General features: G+C 41.4%; 1 protein-coding gene across 2 annotated transcripts; it reads right to left on the bottom strand.

Moving 5' to 3' along the window:
- Positions 1-379: 379 nt before the first annotated feature.
- RBM17 (RNA binding motif protein 17) lies at positions 380-24,772 on the bottom strand. Of its 2 annotated transcripts, XM_082450545.1 has the most exons (12): positions 24,572-24,770; positions 17,411-17,548; positions 14,799-14,915; positions 11,990-12,156; positions 11,068-11,165; positions 8,149-8,205; positions 7,051-7,192; positions 4,850-5,001; positions 3,704-3,777; positions 3,113-3,211; positions 1,931-2,003; positions 380-1,798 (listed from the first exon to the last, which is right to left on the bottom strand). In XM_082450545.1, exons 2-12 carry the CDS (start codon positions 17,531-17,533, stop codon positions 1,695-1,697), a joined length of 1,206 nt encoding a protein of 401 aa, XP_082306671.1. In that variant the 5' UTR covers positions 17,534-17,548; positions 24,572-24,770; the 3' UTR covers positions 380-1,694. The 2 variants fall into 2 exon arrangements, with proteins under 2 accessions (XP_082306671.1, XP_082306672.1); XM_082450546.1 differs by lacking the exon at positions 8,149-8,205 and having other exon boundaries at positions 24,572-24,772.
- Positions 24,773-25,576: the final 804 nt, after the last annotated feature.

Below are 25,576 nucleotides of genomic sequence, written 5' to 3'. Positions count from 1 at the left end.
ATGCAAATAAACAATGTTATTATAAAGCATAACAATAATAATGCAGGTAACAAAGGGGTTGGAACTTACAGTTTAAAACATTAGGGTTTACACAAATTAAACTAAGCCATCATAATAAATACTTAGCGTGAGCACATTTAGGTACTGGTAAGCCCAAGCCAGGCGCCATCACTGGTATTCCGGAGCTAAGTCCGCAGGTAGACCTGTTCTAGTTTCAGGCTGGCTGTTGATTTCTCACGTCCTACAAAATTCTGTCCAATTATGTAATTCTTTTACCTTATATTCTTTAACCCAAATTTATTTCAGGGTATGTGCACTTTTATTTCAAAAGCAGAGTCTTAATTCACTTTTACTCAGTAAAATAATACCACAAAAGAGAAAATGTTATTCTTTTATTTATGTTAAATAAAAACATGAGAAAATCCTTTTTTAAAAAGGGTCAGAATATTCCTTATGTCTCCAAACCAAGTCCATGGATGCAAAGAAATGCTGAGTACTTTCCTCCCCCGCAGGGTCACAAGACGCTCTCATGTCGTAAAGACCTAAAGAGACAACACAGGCGCACGTCCCGCAGCTGCCGCTTCAGGTAAGTCACATGCAACATTTGGGCAAGCAAGGAACAGAACACAGGCACAAGTATATTCTGGAAACACTTCCTGCTCTGGCCAATGAACCGTAGTGCCAAACATTTTTATCTGTTTTGTTTTGGGCCCTGCTAAATGTTTGAGCCACATACACCACTGCACTTCAATGATACAATTTTTCACAATTCCATAATTATATTAATCGCCAGTACAGTTTAAGTAGCTGATGTGGCTGAATTTTACACATTTTAAAATTATGTATGAGAACTAACACTACTGCAAATTTTGCCAGTAGAAACGTGACCCCAGGGAACCACCATTTCCAAAACATAATCGGGCACACATTTACAATGTACCTGCGAGGTTTTGAATTAACCGGTCACTTCTGATCTACGCTAAAGACTAGGCTTGAATATCTGAAAACAAAGGCTATATTCATGATTTCTATACCCAAATACCCCTAAATCCATCACAAACTCTATAGTCTGACTTAGCTTAACCGAAAATGATTCATCCAAACAGGTCATGGTAGGCTCACAATTCTTCAACCTTAGTTTAGGTCATAAAGAGTTTTTTCTACGATTGGAGTCAATAAGAAGAATTTCTCTGTTAGAGAAAGCAGAAATTTTCACCTTTGGCAGACTGCCAAGATGATACTTTATTATAGAATTTATGAAGCTACAGTTTAGTAACTTGCAGGTTTTATTAAAATGAATCAAAAAGAAAAAAAAAAGAAAAGCAAAGGGTAACACAACCCCATATCCCAAAACTTTCTAGATTTTTTTAGTGCAAGAAATGCCGTTATCACTGAAGCACTTGAGAATTATCATGAAATCCTAGCAAAAAATGTAATCACCTCAGAAGTGGTAATAAAAAAGAGAAACAACCAGAGAGGCACACAGATCGTTTTTTTGTTTGTTTTTTTTAAAGGATTTTTATACTATATTAAAAAACCACAAAATAAAAAAGGGATCAGTCAACATATATCTTAGAAGTCCTTCCAGAGTCTCTGTACCCACAGCCATGCAGGCTGCCTGTCGCCTTGCTCTCTGCTCAGTCTGCGGCTCGTTGAAGGATCGTTGGAGATGACTCAGGCTCTAGTTCTTACAATCACACTTGTTCTGCCAAATCCAAGACCCTGAATTTATCCAAATTGTAGAAACATGCTTTGACCACCCGTCCACCAAAATACCTCCCATTCAGATCAACAACAGCTAAAAGGCAAACAAAAAGACAGTCAGTTAAGGCAGGTATTCCAGTAGACATTACAAGAACATGTTTTAATTACACAGATTAAGATCACAAATTCAACTTTTTAATTCTTTATAGTTAGCTGTACAACTTACCTTTAATCGCTGATTCAACCCTCTCAAATTCTAAAAATATTCGTACTGCTTCATCATCAGGGGCACCAGGAATCTGGAAAAGAAATGAAAGTATAGTAGGTAAAGATATCATCGGAGATAACACTGAATGTGAGTTTTCTCCCATAAATGATTTTTATCAGAGTAAGTATTCCAATTATCATCATATACAGATAAGCAATGGTCAAATACCAAGGAAATAAATATAATTCATTCATCATCAAAATCTGCTGAAGGTCCGTTTATGACGGGTCTTGTGTTAAGTGCTGGAACACACAGCCAAGCAGGACCTTTGGAGGTCCTATGCCATCTGACACATAAACAAATAATTACGCGGTCAACAGACAGCAACATGATATGGAGGAGAAGCTGAAGTGAGCAGAAATTAAGGTAAAAAGATCTGTATGCTAACCGTCTCTCGTATGAGGCTAAGCTCCTTGGTGGAGTTTTCTAGGCCCCGCTTACACAGCCCCACTGCCACTGTATAAGCGCGGCTCCTGCTAACACCCACCACGCCCAACCACTCCATTTTGCAGCCCTCCTCAGTCTCCCAGAAGCCGCGACCCTAGTCTGAACACCCGTTCTCTCCTACCCAAATCCTACCCACTCATTCCAAAGCTTCACTCACATCTGATACTGTTCACAAAGCCTCCTCTAACTATTTTGTGTGGATCTAATCCTTCTCTCACCTCCTGTACTTATAAGTCAACATTACAGAATCTAGCAACTGAATGTTCTCTAATTTCACATGGTTGTTTTGTTGTTTCTTCAACTGAACATTATCACCAAGAGCACAGAATGTGTTTCCCCACCCACAAGGCTCTCAATGCAGTACTGGGTATGTGGGAGGCACTAAGAAAACACCTGCCAAATGAGTGAGACCAGAGGCACATCCAAGTCACTAAACTACTGAGCACACGGTCATCAAGTCTAAACCTCAGTCACAAAATGAAATGTTTCTTCACCAAATAAAATTTGAAGTCCTTCTTGTGTTTATGTTTGAAATTGTAATAACTGAGTAAAAGCAGTGTAACTAACCAACATCTGTCACCTTCTATAGTATGACAATATGTTACTTACAGCACACTCTGTCTCTATAGAAAATGTTTTGTAGTCTATCAATTGTAACTTGGGTTTATAAACATCAAAAGAAACCCCTCTTACTTCAAATATCACACATTTTCCAACTTTGCCATATTTTTCACACTCTTCCTTGGTTTCAACTTCCAAGTCTTCATCTACCTCTCCTGCACCAACCATGTTCTATAAACAAAAATAAATACATAAATTCCATTGTAAAGTATAATTTACAAATATTTAAAAGGGATGTATAAATAACTTCTTTCCATGATGGCAAACGTTCCTAATTCCAAATGACACGAAGAAAATTTTCATCCCTGAAACACCCCAAAGTTGGTATTAAAACATATATAAAAAATAAAAATATACATGAAGCTTCATAGTTATAAGAGCAACTGTGCAAGCATCAAAATATATAAACCAAGTTGAACTTCTAACAATTTCAAATATTTTAAAGTAATTACTCACTGTAGTCTTAAATACTGTGTTTAGCGAAGAAGCATTAGTGAAAAAGGAATCTAAAAATCAGTCTTATATGGAGTCTATCCAAAAGTGTCATTTTCAGTTTGCTTTAACTGTTCTGTCATCAGGGGGGCTGCAAGCATGCAGGGACAGGTCAAGGTGGAGTGACACAATTCAAAGAGAGCAAACAGGTTTCCTCCTTCTGCGTCTTACCCTTAGTAGGACCACTTTAGTAGGACACTTAAGTATTTCAGTTAATGGATTTGAATCCGACTTCTTGGCTGCATCTGTAAGAAAACATCATCAGACATAGACATGTTACAGCACTGAGTCCAAGTTACAATGAATAATTTAATTTCAATAGCAATCCCCACTATCTATGTCCTAGAGCCATCTATAAGCATCCACAGAGTCTCTCAGCAAAAATGCAGCCTTATCTGGCCTGGCAGAAAGCATCACTTCGCTTTGGTATAATTTTTACCATAATTTCTAGAACTTTTTAATATCCCCAACTACCTGCATTTTTGCTCAGCTCACTTCCTAAAGGGCTCACAGAGCACAGTGGTCACGACCCTCAGAGGTGAGTCTTGGCTCAGGCGGTGGCCGAAGGTCCCCAGCCCAGTGTAACGAGCTGGTAACTAGCCAGCCCCTAGCTGACCAATTTCAGACACTCCCACAAAGCCGGGCGACTGCTGGTTTTTGGTTCTAGCCTGTGAGGCTCACTGCTGCTTCCTAAAGCTGTGCGTCGACAGGGCTCCCAGAAAAGTTCTCTCCCTTCTTTAGGAAAAGGTGTTCAGCTAAGCTGACTCAAAACCACTCAGTTCTCCTTAAAATGCTAAGTCATGTTTGACTCATTCCGATACGCCCTCACTACAGAACAGACTGTAACAATCAAATGAAAATAAAACACCAAGGAGGCATCACCTACCAGTAGACTGCAAAATAACATTAGTCTCACAGAGCGATCAGTCAGTAAGAAAATTAGGATGAAAGGGCAGAAAAAAGAAAAGAGCAGAGAACCCTTACAGGATGGAGATGTAGCAGACAGAATCACCGATATACTGTGTATGGCTCTGTCTTGCTATAAAAACATAACTATGGTTTTATCAATGTAACAAGGCTCTTTGCTAGTAGAAGCAGGCATGACATGATTTTCTGGAGTCCTATTCATTTCTGCCAAAGTCTCTTGTCTTCTTTTTCTTCCATGGGCGTTCCTATCTCTCTCTGTCTGTTCTGAACTATTTGTAAAAACGGGCCTCAGGATTCAGTTTCCACAACGCAGAGCTGGAATGCATCACAATCAGGATGGCCTGCCTCCACCCTGCTCACCCCCAGGGACCCGCTCAAGGGGAGGCCCACCTTTCTCAGTGGCGTCGCCCACGATGATCTTGCCTCCCCGCTTGCTGGTCTTCTCCACTGACAGCGCTGTGCTCAAGCCCTGCTCGTGCTTCCCAAGACCCTGGCCTTCCCGGAAGCCGTACTTCTGCATGATTTTATGTGCTACTGTGCCACTGTGGGGAGGAAAAAGAGAAAGGTCCTTGCACTCAACGTCATCAGCTACAGCATAAATTGGATTTTACATCACAGTAATCTCCTTCTGGAAAGAGAGAGTGTAAATTCCACAAGGGCTTCCATGAGGCCACATATAATTACCAACGGGCCATGAGATGGAAGCCGTGGAATGTTCAGGAGAAAGATAAAAAGTGAATGCTGAAATCCTGGGCATCCTGAGATTACCCCTGAGATGAGGGAAACACTAGTTCCCCTAGTGAGATTTCCCCAGGGCCTGTTAGAAAAGACTAGACTTCCTGTGTGCTCCAGTATCTGCTCTGCTACAGGGCTCATAACCAGTTTATTTTAAAGTGAGCCTGTCAAAAAATAAATATGGTTTCACATAATGAAGATGATTGCATTTTTCTAAATAGTACAGCAGAGTTTCCAATGACTGACTTCATACATGAAAGGACACTTAGGGACCATCTATTTCAGAGCTGGAAATGAAGAAACTGAGGCCCAGATGGGCTGACGAGCTTAAGGCTAATTGAAAGCAAAGCAAGACACCACATGAGAATTATTTCTGTAGGAGTTAATGGCAGGATTGAAAGTGTAACCCACCATTCCGGATTCTCAGTCCACTGCTCTTTCTCTAATCCCATGACAGTTTTCAAACTGCACCGTGAGGAGCCTCATGGGTCTCAAGGGTGCCCCCCATTGACCACTGCTACTTAGGGCTTAAATCACAAAACCCTGCTTCAACCAGAACTGTACCTACAGTATTTCATGTATGTAATTTCCTTAAATATTTCATTTGAACAAGCTGTTCTAGGGCTAAAAAGAAAAGACTGAAAACTGATGAACTGTACTACACTGTATCTTCCTTAGGCATAAAGATTTAATTCCTGTTTAAAGGGGATTCAGCAAAAAGTCAGTTCTTACCAGCAAAAGGTCAATTTTTTCATTAGCAGGAAAAACCAAACAAAACCACCCCAATGGCTTCACATCTGTCCCCCTCCAGCATACACTCTAGGGCAGCCTTTCTGCAATGAGGGAAATGTTCTCCATCTGCACTGCCCAGTACGGTAGCTGTTAGCCTGGTGAGCACTTGAGACTAGCGTGACTAAAGAAACACATGTTAAATTCTATTCACTTTGAATTAATTTAACAGCCACGTGTGGCTATTAGCTACCACAGAGAACAGCACAGGTCTAGAAGATGGACACAAGATGAGAAACTCCAAATCCTCCTGCGGTGTGCAAACCCTACGGTGGAGGACCCATCTCCTCCAACGCTGACTAGCCCAGCTCCGAGGACGCTAAGAATCAAAGCACATGCACACAGGTGAGGGCAGACCAGTGTCACTACTACAGTCACAGCACTGCCACCAGAGGCAGTCCTTCTAGAGGACACAGAACAAAGGCCTCAGTGCAACGCTGCTTCACCTGACAACCCCTCAGAGCACGAGGAACAGAGTAAACCACATAAAACACTCTTTTAACCAAAACACATGCCAAATCCAGTGAGACTTAAAATCCACAAGCCCCATCTGAAAGTCAACCTTAAAACTGATTTTCATACGCCAACAAATTTCTAATTATAGTTAGAACGACTGAGAGTCTTTAGACCAAAGGTATAGAACCATGACCTTAAAGCAAAGGTCATTTTATCAAAAAAAAAAAGATGTCATTCATCTTTTGGACATAGCGTAAGTCAGCTCTAATTCATATGACCTATTTGCAAATGTTATGAAAACAAATATAATGATCACAAACTATTCCTAACTAGAGAATATAATGTTCAGCATCTAAATCTTTCAAAATTTCCATGAGACAGCTTTATGTTTTGTACAAAACCTAACAGTACATGCCGGGATACCCTCCATGTGACTTGAACCCTGATCCTCAAGAAGGAGGCTGCGTGACCGAGCACACTGAGCATCTCCCCATAAACCCAAAAAAGGCCCCATCCCCAAACATGCTGCACCTACTGGAAGGGCTGACAGTGCCTCCCGTTCAGCCCCGCCCTCCCTGCACCTGCCGAGGTGAGAGCACCCGGACCGTTACCCCATGTTGGCGAGGAAGGAGTTGCCGGGGCCAGTCGGGGATCTGGGTCTGTCTTGTTCCTCGTACACTGGGGGAGGGATAGCAGCTTTGGAAGACTGTGAGCGAGGTCGTGAATCCTCTTCATAAGGAAAGTCTCGGGGTACTGTTGGATGAAAATAAAATAGGTTTACCAAAATGCGACAAAACAATTCTGAACTGCACTTGGACCTTCTGTATGTTCCAGTAGATCTGATCAACCCCTCTTTTGACTCCCATAGCATCCTGTGTACCTGTCTTAAGACGCTCATCTTACGACCTAATTACCCTGGCAGACAATAAAGGTCTTTGAGGTTAGGGACCATATGCCAGTTCAGTGATTTGTAACCCTAGCTACACATTAGAATCAACAAGGAAGCTTGTTGATCCAGATGCTTGGGTCCCACTCCCAGAGACTGGTTTCAACTGGGGTTTATGGTTCGTCAGGTATTTTCACACAAAAGGTATTTAACAATTTTTTAATTACCTTCTTTATAAAAAGGTAACATTCATGGTGCAACAGGTATTAAAAAGCACTAGGGATGACTACATTTTCTTGGGATAGTTTAGGTATGGTCCAACCCAGAGGGTAGGAAGATGAGCTTCATGACTCCTCAAAGTCCAACTCCAACCCCAAATTCTAGAACAGATCACTGGGAGAAGACTGTTTTGGCAATCTGAGTAAATGCACACAACCTGTGCGCGGACCTAACCCAGGAAGGTGCTGCCACCTTGTGGAGGGTCACAAATTGAACAGCCCCTAAACCACCGAGCACAAAAACTCAGCTACTATTTGTTTTTACCTAACTCCAAATAACGAAATGTTGGAGAAGACAAAATGAATTATTTTTAAATTATTTTTAAAAACAAACAAAAAAGCATCTCACAAGAGAAAAACCCATGCCTCAGAGCCTGGTATAAAACTTAAGGGGTGGAAGGGAGCACTTGGCTGAGGGTTAGAGCAAAGACGGGTTTCCAGCCATTTCCCTGCACTCAGGACACCTGGCTGATTCCAGCTAAGACTTCCCACAACTGGGTTAAAGATGTGTATCTGAACAGAGAGGGGAAGAAACGGGTACGTACACTCTTTGTCTTTCTCTACAAGAGAAGTGGGTGGTGCAATGGCAGCTCCGCCCATACCTGCAGAAACAGAAATTCCACCAATTAAAGGAGGGAAAGCGTTTCAGATGCCGGATCCTCAGGAATGTGACACACGCCACCTGCCACATCACACCACCCTCCAAAGAAAGAAGCAGGAAGGGATGCTACTCCATCCCTCCCACTAACATCTGAAGACTTCAGTATCTGAATCCAGGATTAAAAATACAGAAGTAGGTATCACTGCTTCCATTTTCCAGATGAGAAAATGATCGCGGGAGAGTGAACAGGCAGAGACAGAATGAAACCCAGCTCCCTGTGAGGCCAGAGCATCCCCCACAAGACAGCACCCTTCTTTCCAGGATGCAGACCACTGGGACTGAACACCTAGTTGGAAGTGTCAGTACTTCTGGTTACAATCTGTTTTGTGTTGTCACCATTCCTGCTCATGTTTCCTGGACAGAGAATGGTGGACACGAACAAACCAAAGTAGACTCCATTTTCTACCAGACAACCAGAGGGAAAACATGAGCAGAGAACATAAGGAATTTTTCACTAGGGAGAAGTGCTAACATGTGTATTATAACTTAATCATCAATGAAACACTCCTAAAAAACTGATACAATGTAAATTAAAGAAACCAATTACAAAACCATGCTGCACCAGCACACAATGTTTCACAAAAGAAATCCCCCAAAGCCAGTGTATATGCATAATGATTAACAGGCCTAGACTAGAAAAAATACTTATGGAGAAATATGAGCCTTAATAAAACTTCTATGTCTTCTGAAATACCTGTTATCATTTTTCACCGGAGAAATATGAGCCTTAATAAAACTTCTATGTCTTTTGAAATACCTATTATCATTTTTCACCTTGCCACTAAGACCTAAGTGATTATTAACTGATTCTGAAAAGATCAGCTCCAATGAGTTTAGTATACAAAATTCAGGGTTTACTGAAAATTTGCTACTAATCACGTTAAAATATGACCATCAATATGTTAACAGCAGTACACATAACGGATATTAACACCATTACTTCCCTAATATTAGATTGTATCGTTCCTGCTAATGTTCCAAAAAAAAAAAAAAAATGTCCTCAGTATTGAAGGCACACCTCCTCACAAAAAAGGGCAGCTCATTTGTAAGCTGGAAAGATGAAACCAAGAAATACTCAACCTATGTATTGGATTCTAAAACAAGTTAATAAATCAGGCATTTGTTGATTAGGGAGATAATGCGTCTGAAATGTTAACATAATGCCTGACACACAGAGCACACTCAAATGTTAACTCTATTCCTCCTCAGAAAAACAATGCAGTGCCTGAGTGTGCTCAGCACGCAGGAAGCCTTTTTTCAGTTGAGGTATAATTGACATGTAATGTTATATTAGTTTCAGGTGTACAACATAATGATTTGGTATTTGTATATATTGTGAGATGATCACAACAAAAAGTCTAGTTAACATCTGTCACCACATACAGTTACAAAAAGTTTTTCTTGTGTTGAGAACTTTTAGGATCTACTCTTAGCCAACTTTCAAATATGCAATTATTTTATCCCCAAAATGTAATGGCCTAAAACAATAAACATTATCTAAAAAAACCCCAAAACTATGCAATTATTTGTATTATTAACATAGTGACCATGCTGTACACTACAATCTCATGATTCATTTTGTAACTGGAAGTTTGTACCTTTTGACCCTCTTCACCCCTTTCTCCCAGCTCCCCACAACCCCTGCCTCTGGTAACCACCAATCTGTTTTCTGTATCTATGAGCTTGGTTCTCTGTTGTTGTGCAATAAGTATTCTATAAATTTGTATAATTCATATCTGCATTGAAAGAGTAAGAATTCTAAATTAGTACAGACCCACTCCTTTCCAACTCATTTAGTATTTTAAAGTTTAAACTAAGCCCTGAAAAACCTTGGCTGTACACTGGGAAGACCAAGCTTGCCAAACTGCTGGTCATAAAACAGAGTTCATGTATGTGGAAATACACTCCAGCTTCATGATAACATTCTTCTTAGGTCTCATGTTAAAGGTGACCACATTGCAATGAGGTTTTCAGGTAAAGAAAGATCTTGGTTAGATGCACAATGGACCCGTTTCACACACAACGCTATTCCCACTAATCCACTATAACAGGGATTATCACAGTTATCTGAGTTGTGTGGTATAAAGTTGTGTGGTGTAAAGGAGGTAATCCATCAGAGTGCTTAGAACAGTGCCTGGTATCTAGGAGACAAGAAGAAGATTTCAATTTCTCATTTAAATCTCAATCTGTCAACCAAAGTGGTGATCTAAATCCAGGAAATCCCAGCAATCAAACATGATGAAGGGAAAATAAGTAGCATTCCATTCTCTCAAGAATGAACACTGCTTAGCTATCTAGTGATCACTGAGAATTTGGCTCTAACACAACTACAATGCTGCTCTTAGAGACCTCTTAGAGATGGAAGAGGTCTTATGAAGCACCTAGTTCAAATGCTTGTCTCCCTGCTCCCCGTACGACACTGAAAGAAACCAGCATCCAGGGAAGCTCAGTCATGCGTGTTAGTGGCAAAGGTTCTGGAAATGAGTGCCTTGACTCTCCATTCAGTGCTGTTCTTAACAGAAATGTAGCTGGATACAGAGAACAGGTTGGTGCGACTGTGCTGAGGGTAAAGACGAGAGTGGCCATGTATTTTAAGGAATGCTCCAAGTGTCCAACAAGTAAGTGTTAGAAAGACTATATGTGAAAACACAATGTAAATTTACACTGTCATGCACATGCGGGTTGCTGAGATTCTGGAGAGAAAATTACCCAAATCAGTGTCAGATGAACCATTTACGAAATTGAATATGAAATGGTGGAACTGCACCATGTTTGAAACATAGTATCTGTGTTCATGCCTTACTTCTCTTCCTCCTCTCTCGCTCATAATCTTCATCTTCATCGGAATCTGGATCTGGTCTCCTGGAAAACCCACTAGCTTCATGTCTGTCCTTACGCCTCCTGTGATAAGAGGAAACAAACGTTCACCACGGATGGACCAATTCAGAGATGTGAACTCAAGGACGTCACCTTGACTTTTTTTTGGGGGGGGTGGGGGGCATGCAAACTGGTTAAAGACTAAAGTAGCAAAAGTATGAGAAGTGAGAAAAATCCAGAAGATAAACTGAACAAACTTAAGAGGTATATGAATATAAATAGCAAGAAAAAAGTTTCCTTGATATTTACCTCTTTCAATTTTAAAGCATATCAACAATAGGCAATAGTTAATTAAATAATTTTGATTCTCTAGAACATGTTTTCACTTCATGAAGTGATTCAATAAATAATAGTATATTAATATTTTATATAACTATTTAACAATTAATACTATTTTTAAAAGAAGAAATGCAAATAAATCCTTGTTGCCCATACTTTCAAAAAACATAAAAGATGTATATGAGTTTTTAAAAACTCCATCTGGCTCAAAAACAGTAAAAGTTAAGAAAAACATTTTAAATACTTTAAGTAGTTATGACTCTAGCAGAGTCACAGCACAGGAAAAAACCCTATTATTCAACATCACTTTGTAAGTTACTTCTCCAAGAACTCACCCAAAACATATACTCTAAGTTTTCTGCAACTATATATGAAATTTACTCTGGAGTTTGTTTTCGTGCTGGGATGTAATGACCACACGTTCTTAACAACAACCTGACTCCTCCTGACAACTGCTCAGACCAACCAGGAAACTCACTCAGCCTTACAGACAGCACTAAAGTTCATTCACCAACATCTGAACGACCATTTCAAACGTACAGCACCTCCACATCCGCGCGAGGCCTTACTTTTCTCTCTCTTCTATTTCCTTCTGTCTTTCCAGCTCCCGCTGTCTCTGTCGCTCCTCTCTTTGGCGCTTCACTACTTTCTCATAATCGTTAGGAAACATGGGATCATATTCATCAGCTAGGGGAATCAAAACTTCTCCTGCAGAAAACCCACTGGGAACCGGGTCCTGAGGAAGGGAAAAATGCCAAAGTAAGTATCATCCTCTGTCCTGGAATTTTATTCACAGAATTAAGGTCAAAAAAATATGAGGGCTAGGAGGGGCCCTGAAGACCACCTGTCTGCCTCTGCTTTACAGATGAGGGAGCAGATGCCTGAGGAGGTTCAGTGACTTGACATGGCCACACACCTAGCCTGGGAGCAGCAGACATGACAAAGAATTTCACCTCTCACTTCAGTATTAATTCCATAAACACCCTACAGCACTTTCCTGGAAGTCTTAAACAAGCTGCCACCACCTAAAATTTTAAGCAATAAATTTGATTATTTATAGCAAACACAGAATACTTCTATTTATATATATATATATATATATATATATATATATATATATATATATATCTGTGAAAACTTAAAATACGAAACAACTCATGAATAACACATTCTTATAGTCATTTAATAGAATAACTTTAGATTCTGATTACATGGAGACATGACATATTAAGATTTAAAAAAAAAAAAGAAAAAAAAAGGTAAAAAGCATCCTCTTGGGCTTTGTGAAATCCTCTGGACTGCAAACCCTCCCCAGGCATCTGCATCTCAGGCCTGAGTCTGCACAGGTGGAGGTAACTCCCTTCACATCCTCATTCATTTTTTAAGGTCCACTAAGTCAGGTTCAGATGACAACATTTTGCATTTCTCTTCTGTACATTTAGAAACTGGGGCTACTCTATGAGAGAAAAAGAGGTAGTAGCCTTAACAAAGAAATCGTAAAAACAAAAGGCAGACAGCACACAGTAAACTAGAAACACACAATGAGAAGGGGGCTTTGCCCTAGGCTCGTGGTCTTTATCTCCATGGTTCTCCTAAGCCCTGACCTACTGCGTGGTCTCACGTTCCTAAATCTCCGTACTTTCTTCTGTTAGTTTTCCTAGCACGACGCCTCCTTATTGTCTATAAAAGTAAGATGCCTTCCCTGGTCTCCGCAGATGCCCCAAATGAGCACAGGTCAGTGTCCCCGAGCGCCCACTCTGTACCTCTTGCAGGAGGAGCATGCCAGCACCGCCAAAGGCAGGAAGGCTGTTTGTAAAATGTACTTTATATATGAACACAAAACGGGCATGATAAAGAGAGCTTATGCTCATCATCAATGGATCTAAATCCAACAATTCCTGGATTACACTGTGCAGTTTGATGTTTTTTCATCATAAAACAAACACTCCATGGTTTCCTTACACCTAAAACTCAAAAAACACTTTGATTTGATGAATAAAAGAAATTAGAAAAGTAACTGTAATCACCTCCCAGGCCCTATCACTGGAAATCTTACAAAAATCTATTTAATGCAGGGCTCCCAAAGGGCGGTTATTCATTTGTGTTCACATAAAAGACATTTTAAAAACACAAAAGCACATCAACGACATTTCCTTTCAGTTATTATTAAGATGGGAGAAGCTAACAACGAGCCCCTCGATTTACAGAACACCGCCATCACAAAGTTTCTAACTCAGAGACCAGACTGTTAGCATGAACGTTAGTTTTTTTCATTTCAATATGTGACAGCAAACAACTTTTACTGTATAAACCCTGCTTAAGTTCAACAATGAGCCATCCTTCTTTAAATGCGATAAAGAATAAAGCAGCTTGCTTGATTTTAAAAGCTTGAATGTTAATACCCAATGCTGGGGAGGGTAGGAAAAACCCAAACGCTCACATGTTACAAGTGATACTATTTACTGATACAACTCTGCCGGAAACAAGTTGGCGCTAAATAAATTGCCCATAAAAGTGACTGATCTCCTAATGTCACCTCAGGAAATCTATCCTAAGAAAATAATTTTAAATGCATAGAAAGCACTCTGCAGAGGTGTTCACTAGAGGTCTACTGGTTCTACAGTTAGGAAATAGGTGTGTAAATCACCATACATTCACCTGATGGGAATGCTTTACAATTAAAAATTGGCTATGCAGCAAGAAGGAAAATGCTTACTGATTAAACTTGGGGGTGATATTATAGGTTCTAGAGCCAACACACAATAACAGAAGATGATTAACCAGTTTTTCATTAGATGTAGCAAGAAAAAATTAGGCAGAGAATTTGTGGGAAAAAATGTTGAATGACTAAGAATCCTCAGAAAATTTCCACTGTGGGGTGGGTGCCTTTCCCTCTTAACAGACTATCAGCCGGCAGGAGCAGGACCAGTTCCTCTGGTCAAGAAACCCCACCAAGAGCTTCACGGCAAACCCACACAGGGGAATACTGTGAAGTCAATAAAATGATCATATGGTCCTATACTTTTGACACAGATGGACACTCACAATATATTAAGTGAGAAAAGCAAGTCAGAGAACAGAAGGTGGAGAAGGCGAAGGATGGAAAGCTATTCCAAAATACAAAGTTTTTAAATTCTGGAGGGTAGGACCGAAGTCATTTATTTTCCTTTTTGCCTACCTCCAGTTTCTGATTTTTCTATAATTAACTACTGTGTTTTAAACAGATGAATGTTTTAAACTTGATAAAATGAAAGTAAACATTAAATTGAAAATGATACTGCCTAGAGTGCAAGGCCTACTGAGGTGTGTTCAGAGTGACGTGTAAAGCGCAGCCTGTGGAAAGCAGGAGGCCCACCCAGCTGGGGGTGGGGAGTGTACCTTGAGGCCCGCCGCCACGTGCGGCGGGGTGTCCACGATCTGCCGCTCATCTGAAGAGCCACCTCGCTTCAGGTCGATTACTGGGGCAAGGACCGTACTTTGTTTTGTCCTCTGGCTCTAAAATCATCAAAAAATAAGAAAAGTGTACTGAGGCTTCAAATTAAAAATCATACTGTTTGTAACAAAGCTTTTTTTGGTCTCTGCAACAAACCTTTCAGATATGAGAAAAACAATCTTAACAGCCTTTTAATTCAGTTATTACAATAATCATATACTAGTTTTTTTAGCCCTTTTTTTTTTACAACACAAATTTCCTCCATTTTTGTAAAAGCTTTACAGAAAGTTTGGTCGCTTTTATTTAAATTTGCATATGAAATAATATAAGAAAAAAGCTCTACATTAGATTCTCCGCATTACACTTCAACTAGTGTGGATCTTTCACAAGGAATGGGTATGTTTTTATATCTTGGGCATACACTTGTGGATTAGTATATCTAACCTGTATATCTCTACTATATTTCGACTTCTGCTTTTCTATTTTATCTTCCATTGAACCAAGAATGCCCACTAACTATGTCCACTTATAGTCTAATTGAATTTATGTTATTAAGTATGAGAATTGTTCCTAGGAGTCAGTCACTTTACAAAAGAGAAGACTGAGGCCTTCAAGAATAGAATATATGAAATAGCATTAACATTAGAATGTAAAACCTTATTTATACATCTTATGTCCAAAGCAAAAGTTACATGAAACGAAGAGTTTAAAAATTAGACCTACTTAAAAAAAATTAAAACAAAAAAACAAGACTTGGGCTTCCCTTGTGGCACAGTGGTTAAGAATCCGCCTGCCAATGCAGGGGACACGGGTTTGAGCCCTGGTCTGGGAAGATCCCACATGCTGCGGAGCAACTAAACCCGTGCACCACAACTACTGAGCCTGCGCTCTAGAGCCCACGAGCCACAACTACTGAGCCTGTGTGCCACAACTACTGAAGCCCACACGCCTAGAGCCCGTGCTCCGCAACAAGAGAAGCCACTGCAATGAGAAGCCCGCACACCACAACAAAGAGAAGCCCCCGCTCACCACAACTAGAGAAAGCCCACGTACATCAAGGAAGACCCAACACAGCCAAAAATAAATAAATTAATTTTAAAAAAAAAGACTTGTTCTGTTAATCTTTTCATGTGAGATGAAAGCTTGTTTTAAAAAGACGGAATTCTATCTCTTTAAAAAGAAATAGTACTGGCATAAAAATTTAAATCTGGTAATGATATATGAAAAAGACAAAAACTCTAATCAACAGAACTGACAAAACCAATTTAAATTTTAAGACAGTGTTTTCTCTACTTGTGGGTATCCTAATCCTAAAAACGTTTTACAATACTGAGAAATCAAATGTAAACATTTTAATATTAATGCTGTATGTAGTGAAGGAAAAGAAAAATAATTCCAACTTTAAAAAAATTTATTGTGTGAATTTTCAAACATGAAGGAGAATGATTAATGAACTCATGTCTCTTTAACCTGGCTTCAACAACTACCAACTCATGGCAAATCTTGTTTCATGTATCCCTGCCTCCCCTGCCAGAGACTGGAGTATTTTAAAGTAAATCCCAGAAATGATATCATCTTATCAGTAAATATTTCATCTTATTGGTAAATATGTATCTCTAAAGCAGTTCTTCTCAACTTCTTTTTTATTATTGCCTCCTCCTTCAAGGAACCTTTTAATAAATTTTCTTCTCCACCTATGAAATTTTAATACCACAGATACACTACACACGAGTTTATGTATTCTGTGTATATCTGGCCTTTATACATAAGAAGAGCAGGATTTTTTTCACCCCTTAGAACCAATATTTGCCCCATCTGGAGGGGATACAGCCTCCACTGGGAATCATATTCTAAAACAACAACAAGCAAACCATAAGACCATTCTCATTCCTAAACGTATTTGACAGGAACATTTTAATATCAAATATCCAGTAGACAACTACTTTTTTTTTTTTTAATGTTTTACCTGGTGAATGATTTCAAGGATGTTGCCAACGCCCAACATTACACAACAGAAACAAAAACAATTACCCCAGACTACAAACCCTGATACGTTCACAACCAACTCCAGCCTTCAGTAACACACATTATCACAGCTCAGTCGTTACCGCAGAGCTTCGTTCTCAAAGTGCTGCTTCCAAACCACCTATAACAAACAGCAGGACTGCCCCCCCTAAAAATGCAGACTCCCCAGGCCCCAACCCAGAATCAGGATTTACCAGAGTATCAGGTGTTATATAGCCTTTTAACCAAATTCTCAATCTTGGACAACCAAGATTGACAACCTGCATACTGAAGTTTGACAACCAGCATCATTGCTGGAAACCAAGAGTATGTTTTTCCTCATTCTGATTCCCTGAAACAGTTCTATTCCCAGGAGAAGCGAAATTACCGTATTCAACTCCTATTCCTCTCCCTCCCCCCACCCAGCCTCTCCCCTTACAAACGTAGAACCCTACATATTCAACAACGAGGCAGAGGGGCAGGCTACTCTTAACCCGTAGGAGGCACCTGCCGGTACACCTCTGCTCTCACAGCTGGGCTTAGCTTCTCTTACCTTTGCCTGAGTGAGAGCTGCCTTCTTCACCTGGAGCTGAGACTGCAGAAGTTTGAAGTTTTTGGACCAGCCTTCCGTTTTTGAGTCACTGGTCTCCACTCCCAGGTCGTCGTACAGGGACATCTTCTCAGTTTAATGCTGAAAGGCAAGAGGGGTAGGGGTTAAAGAATGCAAAAATGTAGTGAAGATTTCCAGTCTTCCCATGTTAAAATAACGCAGTATCATGGAACTTCAGAGGTAAGAGGTATCTGAAGAGATCACCTGGTCCAGGAACATTCAGTGACAGAAGCCAACATGCCTGATATCACCAGTCAGCACCCTGACACAAAACGCTACATCCATGTACTATTTTTAAAATAATCCTCTAGAATGAATTTTCCTATATATAAGATCATGTGGTCAAGTAATTCACGAGTGAAATCCTTCTGTTCTATAGAATGAGATAAGATGGAAGTTCTAGATTCAGGGCATTATTAATTACATATATTCAATTTTTAAAAAACTCTATTTTGTGTCAACAGCAAAAAGTAGAAGCCTTACAAAAACACCTATTACAAGGCTGATTTAGCACAATTAACCACCTTTTTTTTTTTTTTGGTGGTGGTGGGCCGTTATCCTTTTATAAAGAAAAAACCATAATATACGCCCCCAATTAAGGGGAAAAAACCAGAAATGACCTCACAGATGTGACAGGAAGGTAGAAGGTTAGATCTTATTAATAACCAGGTTTCCTCATATCCCACCAAGTAGAAATCTGTAATCTTTTTTTTTTTTAATTTACTGGTTTTTTCTAAGGTTTTTATAGTATTATACACTTATATTTAGGTCTACAATCTTTTTTTTTGTTAATTTAACATATGATGTGAGGTAGTGGTCCAATTTCATTCTTTTGTGTGTGGAAATACTGTTGTCCAGCATCGTTTGTTGAAAAGACTTTCTTTCCCTATTCAATTGTCTGGGTACCCTTGTAAGAAATCAATTGACCTTAAATGTGAAGGTTTATCTCTGGACTCTCAATTCTATTCCATTGATCTAGAAGAAATCTGTAATCTTTAATGACACTGATTACAAAGACAGAATCAACAATCTACACGTGAATGATCAATATATACTACCCCTGGCAGAATAGAGGAACACAAGAGGATGACAACAACAAAAACAGCAATAGTTAACACTCACTAAGAGCCTTATCACACACCAAGAGCAGTCCAGGAGGGAAATGGGGACGTCCAGAGAGAAATCTGCCCCAGGTCACAGTGGAAAGACCCATCTCAAACGCAGTCAGAACTCCAGAGCTCATGCTGGTAAATCCTTACTGCCCCCTTTAAAACACCTCAACGTTCTGAAACCCACAAAATGGCTCACTTCTCAAAATAAGAAATCAATCTCTTTCTCACAGATGGAAAGAGGAAAAAAATTTTGATTAAAATCCCTAAACTGCAAAGAAATGCTTAACATGGGTAGTTTCTAACACATGGACACATTCCAAAAGTCTGTCAGTTCCCAGGCTCATACAGCATTTTACCATTGAAACTGTGTTATACAAATCCTGTTTTGCCTGTGTCTGTGTCTCAGCAAGAGAAGGTGATATAGACAGGAAGGGAAATATTTAATTTCCCCCCCGGGTCACGTCTGACCCCCGGCAAAACTTCGGTCTGTCTGCTCATTTCTCCACCCTTCTGTGCATGGATTCTAAGACCCCCAACACCTTGGCCGACCCGCTTCCACTGTGCTTGGGGCGGGGGTGAGGGTGGATGCCGCCTCCCTCCCTCAGTATAGCCGTTCCGGTCCTGGGCAGAAGTCAGCCCCGGGCAACTGCAGTCGCCTTCCACAGTGTCTTCCCTTCTTAATATCTGAACCGCAGACTACCTGAAAGCTCTCAGTTTTGATTTCTAAGTGAAAGGCCCCAAGGCAGCACAGAAGTAGGGTGAATAAAAGCAGAGCCCAGGGTACTGGTGGCTCCAATGAGTCACCCCCAAAAAAAATCAAGGAATGCCTATACTTTCTCCTCCTCAAGGCTCCTGTGACAACTCACCGGCTCAGGTGACGGCAGCACGGACAGAGAACTTCCTAGAGAGCACATCCCACCGGGAAATGCTCACTGTCTTCAGTGCCAGACAAAGTGAACTTGGCAACACCTTGTCATGTTAAGCTTGAGACAAGTTCAAGTCACTGAGGCTAAATGGAGGAAAATTAATGACTTCCATTTCTTAACTAAGTATGGCTGAAATTTGACCATGTCTCCGAAGTTTTGTAGGGCATGCCCCCGGGGTCCACTTCAGAACCCACTATTTTAATCCACAGTCAGTGTGAACTCCATGAAAACCTACATCAGTCTGTGGAGGTCACTGCTCTACCCCTGGACTAAGACCAATGTCCACCCCAGAGCTGAACAGGCAGTTAGGCCGACTGCAGAGGTAACACTCTATTTGCAACCCCCTCCCAGGCCATGGCGTCAGAAATTCCTTGCCCACAATGACTGTGGAAGACAACTGCACCAAAAAGCTTTAGAGGCTGTCATGTGCTTTTCTCCCAGCCTACCTGGTATTCAAAACTAATCCTTCCTCTCTAGGTAACACATCCTTAAAGTTTCAGTTTAACCTGAAAAACTCAGAGCAACAGCAAAGAAAAACAACGCTGAGTGTCCAGCTTAGTACAGTGGGCCCGTGAATGACGCAGGTTTGAACCGCACAAGTCCACTTACATGCGGCTTTTTTTCCATAGTAAATACTACAGTACCACACCATCCGCGGTTGGTTGAATCCACGGATGTGGAACCGTGGATACAGAGGGCCAACTGTACAGTTATATTTGGATTATCGACTGAGCAGAGGGTGGGTGTCCCTGACCCCTACGTTGCTCAGGGGTCAACTGTAATGTGGCTCTCAAAACACTACTTCAGAAATGACCATGCATCTTTCATCTAACCTAGTTTAATTTTTTGAGACCTCTTCATTCAATTGGTCACCAAACCAAAGCCTAGTAAACAAACTATGGGTTCATTTGTTTTATCTTTCTTTAATCTTATAAAAGCAAGGTAAGACTGACACATTCTGGGAAACAAATATAAACAACGCATTCTGGGAAATCATAAAGCTAAATTATCAAAATTTGTTTGCAAATCTAACTCCACTTCAATTCTCCCAATATCGCTTAATAAGAAATTTGAGAAATTCATTAAAAAAAGTATTTACAAATAACATCGGGGCCAATGGAAACAGAGTACCCAAATGCCCACTGAACTATGAAGGGTAAAGACCAGCTTATTCACTTTTGCAGCTCCAATTTCTGGCACAGAGAAGGCATTTAATAAACACTTTTGAAATATTAATAATTAAGTAAATTCTATTTGGCCACATGAATCAGCAGTGAAACTACACAATGCCCACAGGCTCCACGAGAAAGTAAAGAGCAGGCAAAAGGTTCTGGAGGTGGATGGTGGCAATAGTCGCACAATGGTACCATGCACTTAAAAATGGCAAATTTTATGTTATGTATATTTTACCACAATAAAAATTAAAAGAAAAAAAAGAATAGGTAAAAGGGAGGGGAGAAGCAGCACTGGGGGAGGAGGTGTGAGGTAACAGGCTGCTGGACATATCCCTGCCAGAAGAGTAAACATTGATGGAAACATTTTCCCAATTTCAGGGTTACAAAATCAAGCAGCGCAGAGGCTCTCTACCTCCAGCAGAGTCCTTCTGGCTAAGAACCCAGTACTTAACAATGTCATCGGTGCTGGTGAGGTTTCACGAGACTGCACTTCCTCCGACTCCAGTCTACACTGAAGGTGGCTGTTGACAATTCCACCTGATTCTCCTCGCTCTGCAAGCTTTGGAAGTCACTGTGCAGCAAAATCTCATGTTCCTTAAAAGTTCCTTGTTTCTGGTCTCAAAACCTTCGAAAACACACTTTAAATATTAGAAACTGATGTCATCTCACCAGCATCTGCTAGTTTTCTTTAACTCGGAGCTTATAAATCAGATCTCCGCATCCCAGTAAATGCAGAAGAGCTTTCTTCACTTTTCTCCTTCTCACTGATCTTCAAATTCACAGAAGTGGATTAACCACAGCAACGACACACTTCTGTGGCCTGCTTCAATTAATTACTATAATGCTACAAGCACCAGTGAATTCACCACCCAAAACAAGAGACAGCATCTGGACAAGAAACCACACTCAACCCACATGGCCCCCATCCCATGCCACCCAAGTGATCTCCCGGGCCCAGGGGTAAGCAGCAACCTGAACCCCATTCTCATTAATTCCATGCTTTCCTCCTTTTATATAATCTTATTGACACAGCTTATTCCATCTATTCCTTAAAAGGTGTGTATATCTTTATTTTAGTTGCCTTAAGCACTTGTAAATATATCACAGTCGATTCATTCATTCTCTCCACTGCAAACACTGAAATGTAACAAGTGCACTAACAAGACTCTGTTAGGACCTGAACTTAACCTCATTAATGCTGAGATGCCTTTCAGATGATATAACACATTTATTTCATAAAGTATGGTGCCAAGTAATAAAAACGTAGCACTTTCTAACATTTGGATATACCTTAAGAAGCCAGGATCAAATGCAAATACAAACAGGTGATTTTTATAACTTCTTTAAAATACCTTCTCACTATTTACTTCTTTATCATGGTAACACCATCCTTTGATCAACAAATCTTCCATGTATGCTTTTTTTTTTCTTAAAAAGAAACATGGTAAACACAGTCTGCCAGAATAATGATGACTTTTCAAGATTCTACCTAAGCTGGCAAAGTATTTTTTAAAACACGTGCAACTGGCAGAAAAAGAACATGGAAGACGTCGTCTCAGAAGCATCCCACCTACTCGTCTTTCAAGTGCATCTCAAGCCTTTGGTGACTACGACCCCCACATAAAACCAACTACCCCCCGAACACACTCAGATCATGTTATGCTGTCCACTGGGTGACACATCTATCTCTTACTATATCATAAATCCCTTAAAGGTAAGGGCTGTTTCTGTTTTCATCTTCATATCTCTAACTGAGCACCATGTTTGGAACATTATAAGTGACTTACAAATATTTTCTAGATATATCAGAGTGGACAGAAGATGTTAATGAACCTACTGAAATCATATTATTATGAAACAGTAAGATCAGCCCTTTAAGGACATAACTTGTGGTAAGCAGGATATGAGATAAGCATGGTAAATTGTACACCATAACTAATGGGAGAAAAACTACTCCCACCATACAACTAATAATGAGTCAAGGTCTGAGCTCTGAGCACCTAAAGAAGCAGGCTTGGTAAGAAAAGACCTTTTTATCACTAAATAGATACTTGTGTATCACAAATTAAAAACGAAGCTTAAAGAATATGCGAAGTACTGTACATACAGACAGAAAGGAACAGGAAGGGAACTATAAGGGGCAGTGCCTGTTGATGTCCACAAAAAACACAGGTAATAAAAGGCATCTGCTTTGTGTGTAAGATTTATGACTTTTTAAAGAATTTTTTAAATGTTTCCCTGTACCTCCACCTCTGACACCCTTGTCATAGTTCAGTATTCCCATCCATTCTCATAGAGTCTATCATTACCGAAGCACCATAGGCTGGAGAGTATTGCAAACAAAGTCCACGAGTCACCTGTAACTTAAGGGTATCAAAGAACGTCCTTCGCTATTTCCTATTATGAAAGACTTGGGGAATGAATACCAGCCCTGGATCATCTGCTCCTTACAGGTAATTTAAAACAAGCCAGGTAAAAAGAAATCCACTTTATAAAGTTACTTTTGGGAACGCACAATTCTCCAGATTCCTATTTTCCATAAAGGCTATCTTTATCCGTCACGGAACTCCACGATCAGAACAGCTCAGAGGGCCAACACCTCTGTGACACCTTGTTATATTTCTAACTCACAACCTACTCTCTATTGTAAACTGTACAGCAGGCAGCACACTTCTTAATAAAGTTCTAAAATAAAACTCTCAGTTTAAGTTACTAATGTAATACCCTATATTCCCTAAATATCCTTACTATAGTCAAAACGTCTGTGGCATTTACCCCATAAAATTGTGGAAACTGAGTTGCAGCCTTTAAAGACTCCACCTGTTGCAAGGACACACAGTCCTCACCTACATGAGAATGTGCGGAATTTTGCTCTCATCCAGAATATCCTACTTTCCACCCATCTGCCTGCCTCTAGCAATAAGTACCTCCCATGTTTCTCCTTTACTGACTTCTCAAAGAACCTTATTGATCTGACCTGACTACCCCTCTTCACACCTCTGCCTTTCCTGCAGTTTCCGGAATGCACTAAGGTGCCTCACCTCTGGTATCTTTACATTTATTTCCTTCCTCTGCAGGAAACATTTCCCTCATCTTGCACATCTAACAAAACACCCCCAAGACTCAGTTTCAAGCCTCACTCCTTTTTGGAAGGCTTTCCAGACCCCACTCCGGTCAATCGGATCAACCCAGGCGTGGCTTTTTATGCTGTTTCCCCGGAAACTAAACTCACAGAGCGTGGGGACAGAATCTTATGAATCTTGCATCCGCTGTTACTAACACATGGTCTGGGCGAAAAGAGATGCTCAAAAAAAAAAAAAAAAAAATGCTGGGTGATTGGACATCGAAGCTAAAATACCGCTTTAAAAGGACAAGAACCGAGATAGTGCCAGAGTCACGTCTTCCTCCACCCTTCCAGGTAAACCCCCGTCCCTGACAGAAGTCCACACCTGATTCCCCGTTCTGCAGCCTAAGAAAGAAAAGATTCCTTCCTTTGCACCCCCAGCCACAGGTGACCCAGGCATGCCTACGGGGTCCAGAGGCCCAGCAACTTTTCCCAAAACACTACCGACGGTGGGGAGGAAAAGCCGCCCTCGGGTCCAGAAGAGATGTGGACAAACGGGAAAGAAGAATGGAAGACTAGGAATGCGAAGGCCCGGCGACCCGAGGCAAATAAAGGAGCGGCGAGGCGCGAAGGGAGACACGGAGGGTCGGCCGGGGCCGGGCCGCCTGATGCGAAGGCACCGGCGGCTCGGGGACGGGCCGGGACACCAGCCCCTGGCGGCGCGGCCTAAAGCCGCGGCGTCGCGTCCAGCGCCGCCCGGGGAGGCGCACCCGCCCCGGTCCCCGCCCGCCCACCCACCCTTCCGGCCCGCCCAGGGCGCCTCTTACCCGGCCCGCCCGGCCGACGCTCCCGGGCCGCGGCGGCGCACAGGCTCCCAGGCGCCGCGGACTCGGCGGGCTGGGCGCTCGGCTTCAGCCCCCGACGGCCGGACCTCTCCGGCGCCAACCCCTACGCAGAGCCCGCGGGGCGCGCGGCGGCGCGGAATCACGGCGCGTGCGGCCGGGAGAGAGGCGCGTTGCTCCTGCGCCGAGGACGCCCCGCTGTTGCGCGCCCCCTGCCGGCCGGAGGACCGCGCCCGCACCAACCCCTGCGCCCGCGTCCTTCTCTCCCGCCAACAGGTGTCGCGGTGGCGCAAGGTTGCGACATTTCAGACTCGGGGAAGCCTAGCAGTGACCGCAGATGGGGAGGAGGAGGACTGGTGCAGGGCTGCAAAGGTCCAGTTCAGAACCATTCATCAGTGTGCACAAAGCTGAAGATAAATCACAGTAGGAGAGATGAATGGGGAAACGGCTGCAGAAGAAACGGCCAGGAGCGCTGAATTAAGTGTAGGACTAAGGAAACCATGGATATGAAGTTAGGGTTACAGGAAAGACGTACATGATATAAAGCCTCACAATTCAAGAATGATATGAGAAAAGTTGGGAGGAAGGAGAAAATGGGATTCCGTGTCAATATGATTTTCACATCTATATTTGAAACCATATACGACCCCTGTGTCCCTGTCCTTTGAAGTAAAAGGCTTTTGCTTTAGTCTCCCAGGCTCCCCTGAGTCTCAGAAGGCTGGCTCAAGAGATAATGATTAGGAATGTGAAGATGTAGAAATAAAGAATAGCTATTGGGTCAGAAAACAGGTAACAATTTAGACTATAAATCCGCCACAGAGCAGAATCACCAACTCCCAGTTCCCTGAAAGAAAAAGATCTGACACACATTCCTAAGTTGTTTTTACAGGAAGCAGACCTCCACCAGATGAAAACTGCTGACTGCAAGCACTTAGACCTTGCAACCGGAAGGTTGATAATACTGGAAACTTCCCCTTGATTCCAACCAAT

This window comes from Balaenoptera physalus (assembly GCF_965194825.1).
Source record: "Balaenoptera physalus genome assembly, chromosome: 2".
NCBI classification, from domain to species: Eukaryota; Metazoa; Chordata; class Mammalia; order Artiodactyla; family Balaenopteridae; genus Balaenoptera; species Balaenoptera physalus.
The sequence above is the reverse complement of the archived record's forward strand: the minus strand, read 5'-3'. Positions and strand labels throughout refer to the sequence as shown.